The 11,440-nt window shown below is 37.3% G+C and overlaps 1 protein-coding gene across 1 annotated transcript; it reads left to right on the top strand.

Moving 5' to 3' along the window:
• The first annotated feature begins 7,816 nt into the window (after nt 1–7,816).
• On the top strand, nt 7,817–10,861 carry TMSB4X (thymosin beta 4 X-linked). Its single transcript, XM_003765574.4, has 3 exons — nt 7,817–7,924; nt 9,187–9,300; nt 9,730–10,861. Exons 2-3 carry the CDS (start codon nt 9,201–9,203, stop codon nt 9,762–9,764), a joined length of 135 nt encoding a protein of 44 aa, XP_003765622.1. The 5' UTR covers nt 7,817–7,924; nt 9,187–9,200; the 3' UTR covers nt 9,765–10,861.
• The last annotated feature ends 579 nt before the right edge of the window (nt 10,862–11,440 follow it).

The following is an 11,440-nucleotide window of genomic DNA, read 5'->3' as shown; positions in this document are numbered from 1 at the left end:
ATAAAGATCTGAGTTTAAATCAGATGACCCATGGGCAAATCAACCCCTATTTACCTCAGTTCCTCATTTGTAAAATGCTGACACACTAGAGAAAGAAATAGCAAACCATTTAAGTATCTTTACCAAGAAAATCTCATGGTCAACATGAGAACTTATGGTCACAGAGAACTGAACGTGACTGAACAACAATTCCTAAAGAACAAATGAGGTTAAGTGATTTACTTGCTTAGAATCACACAGCTAGCAAGTATATGAGGCAGTATTTGTAGAAACCCATAAGTCCATAAAAGGAATGCATTTTCCCACATATATCATCTGGTGCAAAATTTAAAATTAAAATATCAAAATATCCTTGCAACCCAAGATATTTATTATGTTGTGCACATAACTTTCATTTCAAATCTAATTTATCTCTATCCATCTCCCAAAGGGACAGCATGTACAGAAGGAGGGATAAGAAAAAAAAAATGAAAAAAGTTCTTTCAGTCAGTGATTGTTAAGTGAGAGTAAAATTTCTCCAGGGTAATGAATAAGATTTAGATACTGACCAACCAACCAGTTGCTGGTGGTTTCAAGCTTGAGAATTGAATTACCAGATAATGAAAATGATGATTGTTTGCAAATGAACACAGCTGCACTCCACTGATAGCTATGCCAATGTGGGATTTGAGGGGGAATCCTGTCTACAGTTGTATTCTCTCTTTGAAGCTGAGTGAGGTCATTCAAAGGCTGATTGGTTCATTCTAAGTGACCCTACAATTGGAATTAAAAAAAAAAAAAAAAAAAAAACAGAATTGCAATTTCAATGCTGGAACTTGTGGTGAAGAACTTTCTCTACCAATAAAAACCAATAAAAATTTGTTTGAGGACACTTAGAGATTGTGACTTGCCCAGCATCATACAACCAATGTCTGAGAAAGGACTTGAACATTTATTCTGTTGCTTCTCTCTCTCTCTATCCAGGACTCCAGAGTCCCTTTCATGTAAAAGCCATTCCATTGACCAAGAATTGAAATTCAACTCTTCTTCCTGATTTCAAGCCCAATGGTCCAACCACTGCATTACCCAACTGCCTAAGTTCTAAGGCTCATGTAACTCCAGATGTTATGACCTAAATTTTAGTCTTGGTTCTTGTACATAGCTAGTGTTTGTGATTTTGGGAAAATCACCTAATCTCATTTAAAGAACAAAAACGTATTAAATGGCTATTATTAGCAAAGGGCTTTTTATGCCTTCATTTTTTCATGTGTAAAAATGGAACAAATAGAGAATTGGTGAAGATAAAAATGACATAATAGAAGTGAGAATGTTTTGAGAAAGTTAAAAGCACTATATAAATAATATATGGCACCACAAAAGGAATTACTTGTTGTTGAGTTGCATCTGACTCTCCATGACCCCATCTGGGGTTTTCTTGGGCAGAAATACAGAATGGTTTGCTATTTCCTTCCCCAATTCATTTTATAAATCAGGAAACTGGGTCTTACAAGACCCCTAATTTTGAACTCAGGTCTTCCTGACTCCCGGTCTGGAGCTTTAACCACTGTACCACCTTAGCTGGCCAAGTATTACTAATTAAACACAAAATGGTAAGAGACTATCTATAAGATTTTTTTTTTTTAATGTTGCCTTTTCCAATTTGGATTCCAGTCCTTGATTACTTTCAGTGCCTTCTCAGTCTTTTTAGGTAGCTTTAACTGTAGAGTTTAGAACTCAGGTAGACAAGAAATACAGTACTCAGAGAATTAAATGACACTGAATTTATAAAACCGTCATCTTTCAGTCATTTCAGGGCTTAGACAGTCATAATCTAGGCCTTTTTTTTTTTTTCTTTCTCTGAGTTCTTGCTTTGTTGTCATTTTATTCTATTCATCAACTCTTCCAGTAGAGGGTGAGAAGGGAACACATTCAAACTTATTACATCCTTTTATTTGTTATTGGTTCTGAAAGATGAAGTTAAAATGATTGGCTTTAAGTAGATTAGGGAAACATAGTGCCTATGGATCCACTCTTTCCTATCCCTTATCAATCACAGATTGTTCAGCAAAATCCCAAAGCGATTTGGCTGATTCTTTTATTTGCTCATTGTCTAAGGCAGACAATATAGGGCAAAAAACCTTTGGAAATTAGAGCACCTAAATTTGGATCCCAGCTTTGAAACTTATTTTTGGACCTCATTTCCTCAAATGTAAATAAAGAGGTTGGTCTCTACAGTTTCTGTCAGCTCCAAAATCCACAATACTAAAAATCTTTATCTAAAATATGTAAATGTAGTTGTTGGTGAGTTAGAAGGAAGTCTCCCTCAAGCATGGGAAGACTTCTGGCAGAATGGGAGGAAGAGAACAATTTGTTTCAATGGCCACGAAACAGACACTGTAGAGCTTATTGATTGACATATCGAAGACATGGAATCCCAGGTCATTGCCAGTTGTCTTGACTTTTTCCTTGCCACTGGACTTCAATGACTCTGGAAGAGAGAATGGGGCTGACAACTCTGTGCAAATGTGCCTCACTTAAATACAATTCAAGACATCTCTTGGGATGCCATTGGTTCTCTCTGAAAAGTACAATCAATGACATTTAAATTTAGTACAAATTACTAGAATATCTGTAGTCTTTTCATTACTGGAACTAGCTTGAAAATGGTGGCAGCATCTTATGGCATCATAGGATTGAGATCATCCAAGATGAGAAAATTGAAGGACAAAAAGGTTGCAACCTGCAGGTAATGAATTCACTAACCACATTCCATCACCTTGAGACAATGGGGTTACGTGACTTGCCCAGGGTCACACAGCTAGCAAGTGTTAAGTGTCTGAGACCAGATTTTAATTCAGCTCCTCCTGGTTTCAGGGCTGTTGTTCTATCCATTGGGCGGCCTAGCTGCCCCCCCCCCCCATCTCCTATCTCTATAACTAAATTCACTTTTTGAAATTTCATTTTCCATTTCTAAAAATAGGCTATTTCCTATACCTACAACAATATCTTCTCCTTACCTCCACTTTGTAGAATATCTCACTTTCTTAAAAGCAAATCCTGATCTCTCCAATTGCCAATCCAGCTTTCTCGCCCTCAGAAATGATTTTTTAATGGGGTATTTAATTTTCTTCATGTGTTTTATTCCTCCCAAGAGAAAGTAAGCATCTCAAAGGAAGGGACCATTTCATTTTTGTTTTATCCCTGGTATCTGGCACAATGTCTAGCACATGAATAAATGCTTTTTTGAATAGCTAAACTCATCTACATGCAATAATCCATCTTTATTTCAAAGGACAGATGCTCATACATCCCTCCCCTCAATAAACTAGAAATATAGAGTGGTACACACATGTTTTTAAGCATTGTAGATGCCTAGGTTTCTTTTGCCTAATTGTTATGCCATAAGGGAGAACTCTAAGAGATAAGAGGCATTTACTTGGAAGTAAAAGGGACAAAACTCATAAAAAAAGCATTAATAATTTTTTTCTGGAAATTTTCCATATGTATTCCCTGGTTAATGAATCTCTGAAAATGAATGGATCATTCTTCAGCAGAATAACACACATGTTTGCATCATGTAGGTAGGACCAATCTTGTTTCTAGAAAAATGAGTTTATATAAAGGTTCTTTAATTTGGAGGATCCATCAATGCAACATATATATATATATATATATATATATATATATATATATATTCCAGTTAGTCCCATCAACACCTTATCAATCTGTTTTTTATAAAAAGAGAACTGATAGCTTTATCCCAGAGAAACAACATTAGTTATTTGACAGTATTCTCCAAATATTAGGCTAAGATATATTTCATCCACATCTTCCCTGAAAGAGTATAATAATAATGACATTCAGTATAATTATTAGCCTTTGAGCAGAGATCTCAAAATTTTTAGGTTCAGGATCCCTTTAGTCTCTTAAAAATTATTGAGGACCTCCCTTCCATAGAGAGCTTTTGTTTTTATAGGTTATTATATCTATCAACAATTATCACATAAGAAATAAAAATATATATTAGTATTTTATGAAAATAGTTTTAACCTCCTAAATTTCCTAAGACAGTTTCAAGGACTCAACCACACTGTGAGAACTGTATAAAAGTGCTTTCACACTATCACTGAGAGGCAGGTGGGAATTAGATTATGCAAATAATATTATTCCCATTGTAGAGATGAGAAAAATATGTCACAATTCTGCCTTCAGAGATTTTTATCCCTTTTTGAAGGGATAAAACTAACATATGAAACAACTGCAAAAAAAAAAATAAAAATATTAAACTGGGATAGTGTAAAATACAAGTCCAAAAAAAGGTCAGAGAAGGGAGAGAGCAAAGTGGGCTGGAGTTGTAATATAGTTACAACTACTATAATTTTGGGGAAAAACAAATTAGGATGCAAGTTCTGAAAAAAATCTGCTTTTGCAAAGTCTCCTATGAAGTCAGAATACCAGATCTACCTTTCTCTAACTATAAGATGTTAAGAAAGTCATTTTATACTTTGATTCTCAGTTTACTTTTCTATAAAATGGGGATATACCTATTTATCCTAGCTACTTTGCCTGGAATCAGTGAAATAACATATTTGAAAGACTTTTGAAAACATGTCTAAGTTACGTTACAGAAAAGGGATGGCATGCCAGGGTGGATTGTCCGAAATAAAAATACACAGGTTAGGCAGGGCAAGATTACAGAATACCCAAAAAACAAGCCTAGGAATTTAGACCTGCTATGGTAGAGAAAAGAGGATCACCACGTGTAAGTGAATTAAAGAAGCAAAAGACATTCCCCTCAAGAAATTTACAATCTATTTCACTGATTTCTACTGACAAAATACTAAACATGAATACCCATCAACATCTGAAAAATCATTTACATATATTGAAATATCTAGGATTGTTGAAAGAATAATACCATAGCAAAAACTCTACTAACTAGTGCTAAATAGTAGGATAATTACTGCTTGGTAAAAGAGGGGGCAGGGGAGTAGCAAGTATGCTTGTTTCAAACAGAGGGCCTGAGTTCAAATCCTAAAATTTTTGTTGTTTGCCCCCTCCATGACCTTGGACAAGCTACTTTTTTGCTTTTCTTGGTTTCAATTCCTTAATTTGTAAAATAAAGGGAACTAGACATTATCAATAGAATTAAGAGACTTCAGAAACCATCTAGTTTAACCCCTCCATTTTACAGAAAACTAAAGGACTGGAAAGATTAAGTAGTGGTTTAAGGTCTGCAAGATGCTTTACAAGCATAATCTCAATTGATTTTCATAAAAACTCTGAGAAATAGATGAGACTGTAAATCCCCATTTTACAGTTGAGGAAACTGAGCCAGGCAGTGGTTAAGTGACTTGTTAGTATCCCAGCTCATATTTGAACTCAGGTCTTCCTGATTCCATCTAGCATCAGAGATGAATTGAAACTTAGATTATGGGCCACCAAAGTTATTCTAAACCTATGAATATCATGAATTTCAATTAAATTTCCATTTCCATATTAATCTTAAAATCCTAAATATATTTCTCTTTGACAGCTCGGGACTGAAACAATTTCTCCCTCTCTTTCTTTTATCTTAGCCATCCTATATTGTGGACGCTCTTTTTATTTCTTTTGTTTCTGCTTCAGCTAGCCCAACCCTTCCCTTTTCAAAGTCTCAGAGTCTCCTAACCAGTTGTCCAGTTAAGCATATAAACATTTTTCCCTCAGGAATGTTGCCCTGTATTACACATAAATATGCAATAATCTAAGTATGTCTCTGTGTGTACATACATAGATACGTATATTTAATTCTTCCAAGATCAGGGACTCTCTGTGAAAACTGCTGGTTGATAATAACAGAAAAAGTCTCAAGACATTTCAAAATTTCTGGCCTTTTTCCTGTTCTCTTTTCTAGACATGCTGTCTCTGCTCTACTAATATAACAGAAGGAGAAAAGAAAAAAAAAAAAAAAAAAAGCCTGAGAGACAAAAGGCAGAAATAACCCTGTGCTGATTCAACTGGAATCCAATTTGTGGAATTTCTTTTGTCCCCAAACTTCTTTTCTCCAATGGAAAAGAAATTAAGCGCCTGGGAAGAAAAGACATGTTTAATGATCAGATCCTCCTTGGAGGAAATGAAATTACTGGGGCCCAAGGAAGTAAGAGTGTCCTTTTAACTGCTGTCAGCTGAAAGCTACAGAAAATCCCACCCTCCAGGATATGATCTTTTTGTTTTTAACATTCTTTCTAGCATAAACTATAGAAATGTAATCCTGGAGTGTTTTATTTGAAGGAAAATAAAGATATTACCCTTTCAAAATTATATAAAAGCAAATTTAAAAAAAGAAAAAGAAAGAAAAGGTACAGTGATACCATTTGAAAGGGGAGAGGGGGCAGGGAAGGCACCTAACATGGCTGTAATATGTAAAACAGAGCAATAATTACAGAAGAAGGAAATTGGCTCCTTTCTTCCCCTTTCTTCCCTAGGAAAAAGGAAGTCAATTAGATAATGAAATAAAATAAAATTGACTTCTAGTTGATGCATACATACATACATACATATATATATCCACAAAGGCACATGTGTAACATATTTTAGTGATACACCTTAAATTTATGTAATTTTTAATTGATTTCAGAACATTCCTATTCAGGACATGGAGGGTATATAATGAATGGATATTTTGAAAACTGCTCTGCGTTCTCTAAGAAAAAAAAAAATTAACCCCAACTACAAAAACGTCTTTAGAAAAAATAATCAATGAATTCTGATACTGAGTACAATGGACGATTCACAAAACAGGTATTTGCAATTTCAAGGTGAAGGTAGTACTCACAAAATTGGGTGAATTGTACAATTCAAGTTCCAAACGCTCCCAGAATCAAAATTAATTCAGGTCGAACTATGAACTGCTAATAAATAGAAGGCATTAAAGCACTCGGACTGCTTAGTGTGGAAAATATGGCTTTTTTGAAAGATAACGCTCATTTAAAAAAATCTTCACAGAAATCTTTCTCAATCTCACGTGTTCAAGAATACCCATTGGGATAAAATAATTGCATTCATTTGGGATTTCAAATCCAGTATTTATCTAATACCCAAGAAGGCCACCGAGGCAGTTTTTTTAGGTAGAAAAATGAGGCAAAATTTAATTTTTAAAAAAAATGAAGCAACTTCCTGTTTTTCCCCAACTCACTGCAGTTTTTACCCTCTAGAAACCTACACCCAAGTTAAGTATGTTTAAGTTACAAGCTTCTCTTAGTCCATTAGAAGCAAGTGATTCCAATAGAATAACTGAGACCCTCTTGGCTACTTCTTTTGGGTGCCCACCGTTCGGCTCAGGTCAGCGGAGTAAGAATTAAGTAGAAGACAAAGAAAGAGGATGGGTGGGGTAAGCCTTAGTGCTCGCCACTCTGGAGGTATGGGAGCTGAGTCACAGAAAGCCCATACATCCCGCTTTCCGCAGTATTAGGGAGGCCCGTCAGCGGATGGGTTTTTCTGGATTTATGCCTAAAGACAATGCCAATTTTCAAAGGGAATGGTCGCATGTCACGTCCCAGGTACTACAGACCTCCAGACAACGCACATCTGGGAAGTGGGCAATAACGTTCCCAATAAATGCGCCTTTAAATAGAGACAGTTTGGGTCTAAAAAGAAAGAATGATGCTTAATTCCATTCCTTTTCCCCTCTCTCGGCCTTCCAGTATTTTTTAAGTATTTTCCGGGCATCTATATGGGTGTCTGTCTGTGTGGGTGTGTATTGGGTTTTTTTCCCTTCTTTTTCCAAAGCTGATCTAGAGAAAGGAAGCAGTGCAAGCAGAGAAAGAGTTAAGTCAGCCTCACTATGACATCAGCCTCATTTGCATGGGAGGGAGGATATAGCTGCTCCGCAGAGCTCCGTACGCTACAGTTCGGAGCTGCCGCCTTGGAGAGCTGACTTACTGGTGCGCCCTGCCCGTCACTGGTGAGGATCCCGCTCCCGTTTCTCTTTTCTTCCCTTCCCCTTGTTTGAGCATCTCTAGACTTAACAAGCAAGTCGTTGTTTGTTTATTTGTTTGTTTGTTTGTTTGTTTATTTGGGCGGGAGACAATAATACAAAACCCCAAATTAGACTCTTGGATGGAGTCCATCCTTTGCTTGGGGATGCTCTCAGCCGCTCCCTTCTAGTTTAGAATTTCGCACGCGATGTACCCCCGCGAGAGCGATCCGGAGCCGGTCCTTGTGGCCGCTGCTTGCAGGGGTGCTCAGACCCACCCCTGCTTCCTTTGTTTCGGTTAGATGGAACCTGGGGCTCCTGCGCCGCTTGGAACGCGCTTAATTAAAACCCTGGGCTGCGGTCTTGGTATTTCGAGGCGGTTAGAACTCGCCCGATGCATGCTTCCTTCCTTGTGTAAAGGTTAAGCGCTTGCAAACGAGAGCGAGGAAAGGGAAGGCTGCCTTGCTAATGTGCAGCAGCGGGGCTGAGACGGAATGGTTCTGGGCGGTGGCGGGAGGAGGAGGAGGGAAGGAGGGAGGGAGGGAGGGAGGAGGGAAACCGCTTCCCGGGTCTTTAAAATTCGGGCTACGTTGTGTCTTTTCTGACTGCATTGTTAAGCGGGAGAAAGCGGGGAGGAGGAGGAGGAGGAGGAGGAGGAGGGTGGTGAACAGTTAAGGGCGGTGGTTGGAGCTTCCTCTGACTGCAGCTCTTTGTGAAGGGGGGGGAGGGAGGGAAGAATGCAGGACTCCTTCCAAATCTTAACCGAGATTGCAAACGGAGTGCAACCATCTCCCGCCCTGCAACATAGGCAATTAAAAAAAAATCCTTAAGCATGGCCATTATTTTTTTTTTTAATATTAATTTTTGATGGTCTTTTTTTTATCGTAGGGAGAGTTCTACCAATTATTCTTAAATCTGGGATAGTTTTTTAATACAAATTTTTTTTTTTAATACACTTAACCAGATAGTATTTGTTCGAGCTCTTACTATGTAATTTGAATCTCCCACTTTTAAAGGAAGTGCCCTTGATAATACCCCCTCTTTTTTCCCCCCCACCTCTACCCAACTTAGAAATAATAGGGGTTGGCTGTTTAGTCTCCTAAGAAAGGGGAAGATACTCCGTTGCATCGAATAAAAGAGGAAGGGGGGGGGGAGATGACTGCTGGCTTGGAGCCTCTGCGGAAGAACGCTATAAGAGAGTGGGTGGGTGGTGGATTTCTCACCAAAAGCCTGTTTTCCTTTGTATGCAGCTTAATCTGCAAAAATGTCTGACAAACCAGATATGGCCGAGATTCAGAAATTCGATAAGTCTAAATTGAAGAAGACAGAAACACAAGAGAAAAATCCACTGCCTTCAAAAGAAAGTAAGCTGCCTTTTTTCCCCCTTCCCCCCCCCCCCCTCCAACTCCAACCCCAACCCCCAATTCCCCAGCACACAGATCTTGCAACTGGGAGAAAAGACTTAGGCGGGAGGGGCTGTGGCTGGCTGGGTGGATGGAGGGGAGGGGAGGGGCTGAAGGAGGAGGGAGAAGAATGAAAGGCAGGAAACATTTGCGCACTTAAAATAAGAGGACTTTAAATAAAAGTATTAAAATCATAATATTTCTCGAGATTTTATAAGGGGGTTCAAGTAGAACGGAGCCATCAAAGGGAACTAGGTTATTTAGGAGAATCTTAAATGGGGGAAAAAACCTATTCATCAGGTCTCAACCTGTTTTCTCTAACTGGATTCCTAATGATTTTCTTTTTTGTGTGTTTGTGTGTTTTTTGTATTTTTTTTTTTTTTTTTTTAGCAATTGAACAGGAGAAGCAAGCGGGTGAATCGTAATGAAATCTGCCCTGCCAATATGCACTGTACATTCCACAAGCATTGCCTTCTTAATTTTACTTCTTTTAGCTGTTTAACTTTGTAAGATGCAAAGAGGTTGGATAAAGTTTAAATGACTGTGCTGCCCCTTTCAACATCAAAAGAATAAAGAACTACTGACACTGAATTGAAATGAAGGCCCAGCCGGCTGCCTCTTTCCATCTGCCTGTCCTGGCTAGTTTGGGTCCTGGTGGCATTTAAAAAAAAATTTTTTTTTTTTTTTTTTAAAGAGCTTGCATGTTGGTGAAAAGAAGAACTCGGGTGGGACTACAGTAAATCTAGTTAACAGTAAAATGCAAAGCTGTACCAAGGTCCTGGCAAGCTGTAAAATGCAGTTAATCAGAGTGCCATTTTTTTTTTTGTTCAAATGATTTTAATTATTGGAATGCACAATTTTTTTAATATGCAAATAAAAAGTTTTAAAATCTGGCTGGTATTGCTGTGTAATCTTTGGAAGATCAATGTTGCAAGAAGAAACCTTGAGGGTCTGTCAGTGACTTCACAATGGTAGGGGCTTCCTTTGGAAAAAGCAATAAATACTCCTCAAAATTGGTTTTTCTATGTTGGGTAAATCCTATTGCAGATAAGAATTTTCATCCTGATTATGTAAAATATCTATATGTAACTAGCATTATGTACCAGTTACTCATGACTTTGTTTTCTTAGATTTACTTTTATTAGAATTTGTCTTTATTTACCTGTGATGATCATGTTAAAGTATTGTGGAAGGAAATTGCTATATCCACATTTTGCGATTCTTTTTGTATGACCTCACTGGAGATCAGTTTGCAATTTAAATAGCACTTCATAAAATTAATCAATTGCATTGCAATTTGCATTGGTGCAAATAGAGCCTGGATGAGAATTTTCTATTTAGTCACAGAGGGGTTATACATGTGCTTTCACCTTATTGTTGGCCTAATTTCTATTGAATGGTAAAATCTTTTTTTCCAAATAACAGTTCTGATTTTGAAAGTTCACTGTTAAAAAAAAAAAAGTTCATTGTACCATCTTGTATTTGTTTGCATAATAAACCTTGATGGACTAAAAGTAGAGTAGCTGGCAATTTTGAGTGACATTTAATTTCTTTAGCTTATAATAAGATTAAAATTTCACTCGTTTTATTCTTGTTTAGAGTTCTTAAATTAGTCTCCGGTGTAATTTTGTCTTTAATAGCACATAGGCAATTCTAGGAGAATCTCCCTTTCCTCCAGGTATCTGTTAGGAAAACAGAAATGGAACATAAATTAAAACTACTTTTTCAGGAAAATAAAATCTTTAGGGTGTGGCCATCTTAAAAATTTTTTATTGGGGTCATAAGGGCAACAGCTTTCTAATTGTCTATTTAACTACGGCAAATGCAAAAGTTTGTATAAACCTTGGAAGCAAGGTCAGTAATAGGTTCTAGATTTTTCTGAAGACAACTTTTGAGTCTTAAGGCAAGTAGTGGAAGAAGAGGGGATGTGGATTGGTGCATTTCATTTCCTTCAGTCGCTGACTTTGAAAAAGGTACAGGAAACCATTGAGCTGTGGTTTTAGGTTTTATAAAAAAACAATTTGATAAATGGGGTGAGAGGGTATTAATGTGGGAGGGTGGATACACTAGGTGATTAAAACCCAAAGTGACAGCATTTGTA

Source organism: Sarcophilus harrisii, chromosome 3, assembly GCF_902635505.1.
Source record: "Sarcophilus harrisii chromosome 3, mSarHar1.11, whole genome shotgun sequence".
Taxonomy (NCBI): domain Eukaryota; kingdom Metazoa; phylum Chordata; class Mammalia; order Dasyuromorphia; family Dasyuridae; genus Sarcophilus; species Sarcophilus harrisii.
This window is presented reverse-complemented; position numbering and strand designations above follow the sequence as displayed.

What these genes read in the sequence shown, in the direction of transcription:
- TMSB4X (XM_003765574.4), top strand. Translation starts at nt 9,201, where the DNA reads ATGTCTGACAAACCAGATATGGCCGAGATTCAGAAATTCGATAAGTCT. An exon ending in TCCACTGCCTTCAAAAGAAA is followed by an intron (nt 9,301 to 9,729) that starts GTAAGCTGCCTT and finishes TTTTTTTTTTAG; the next exon opens with CAATTGAACAGGAGAAGCAA.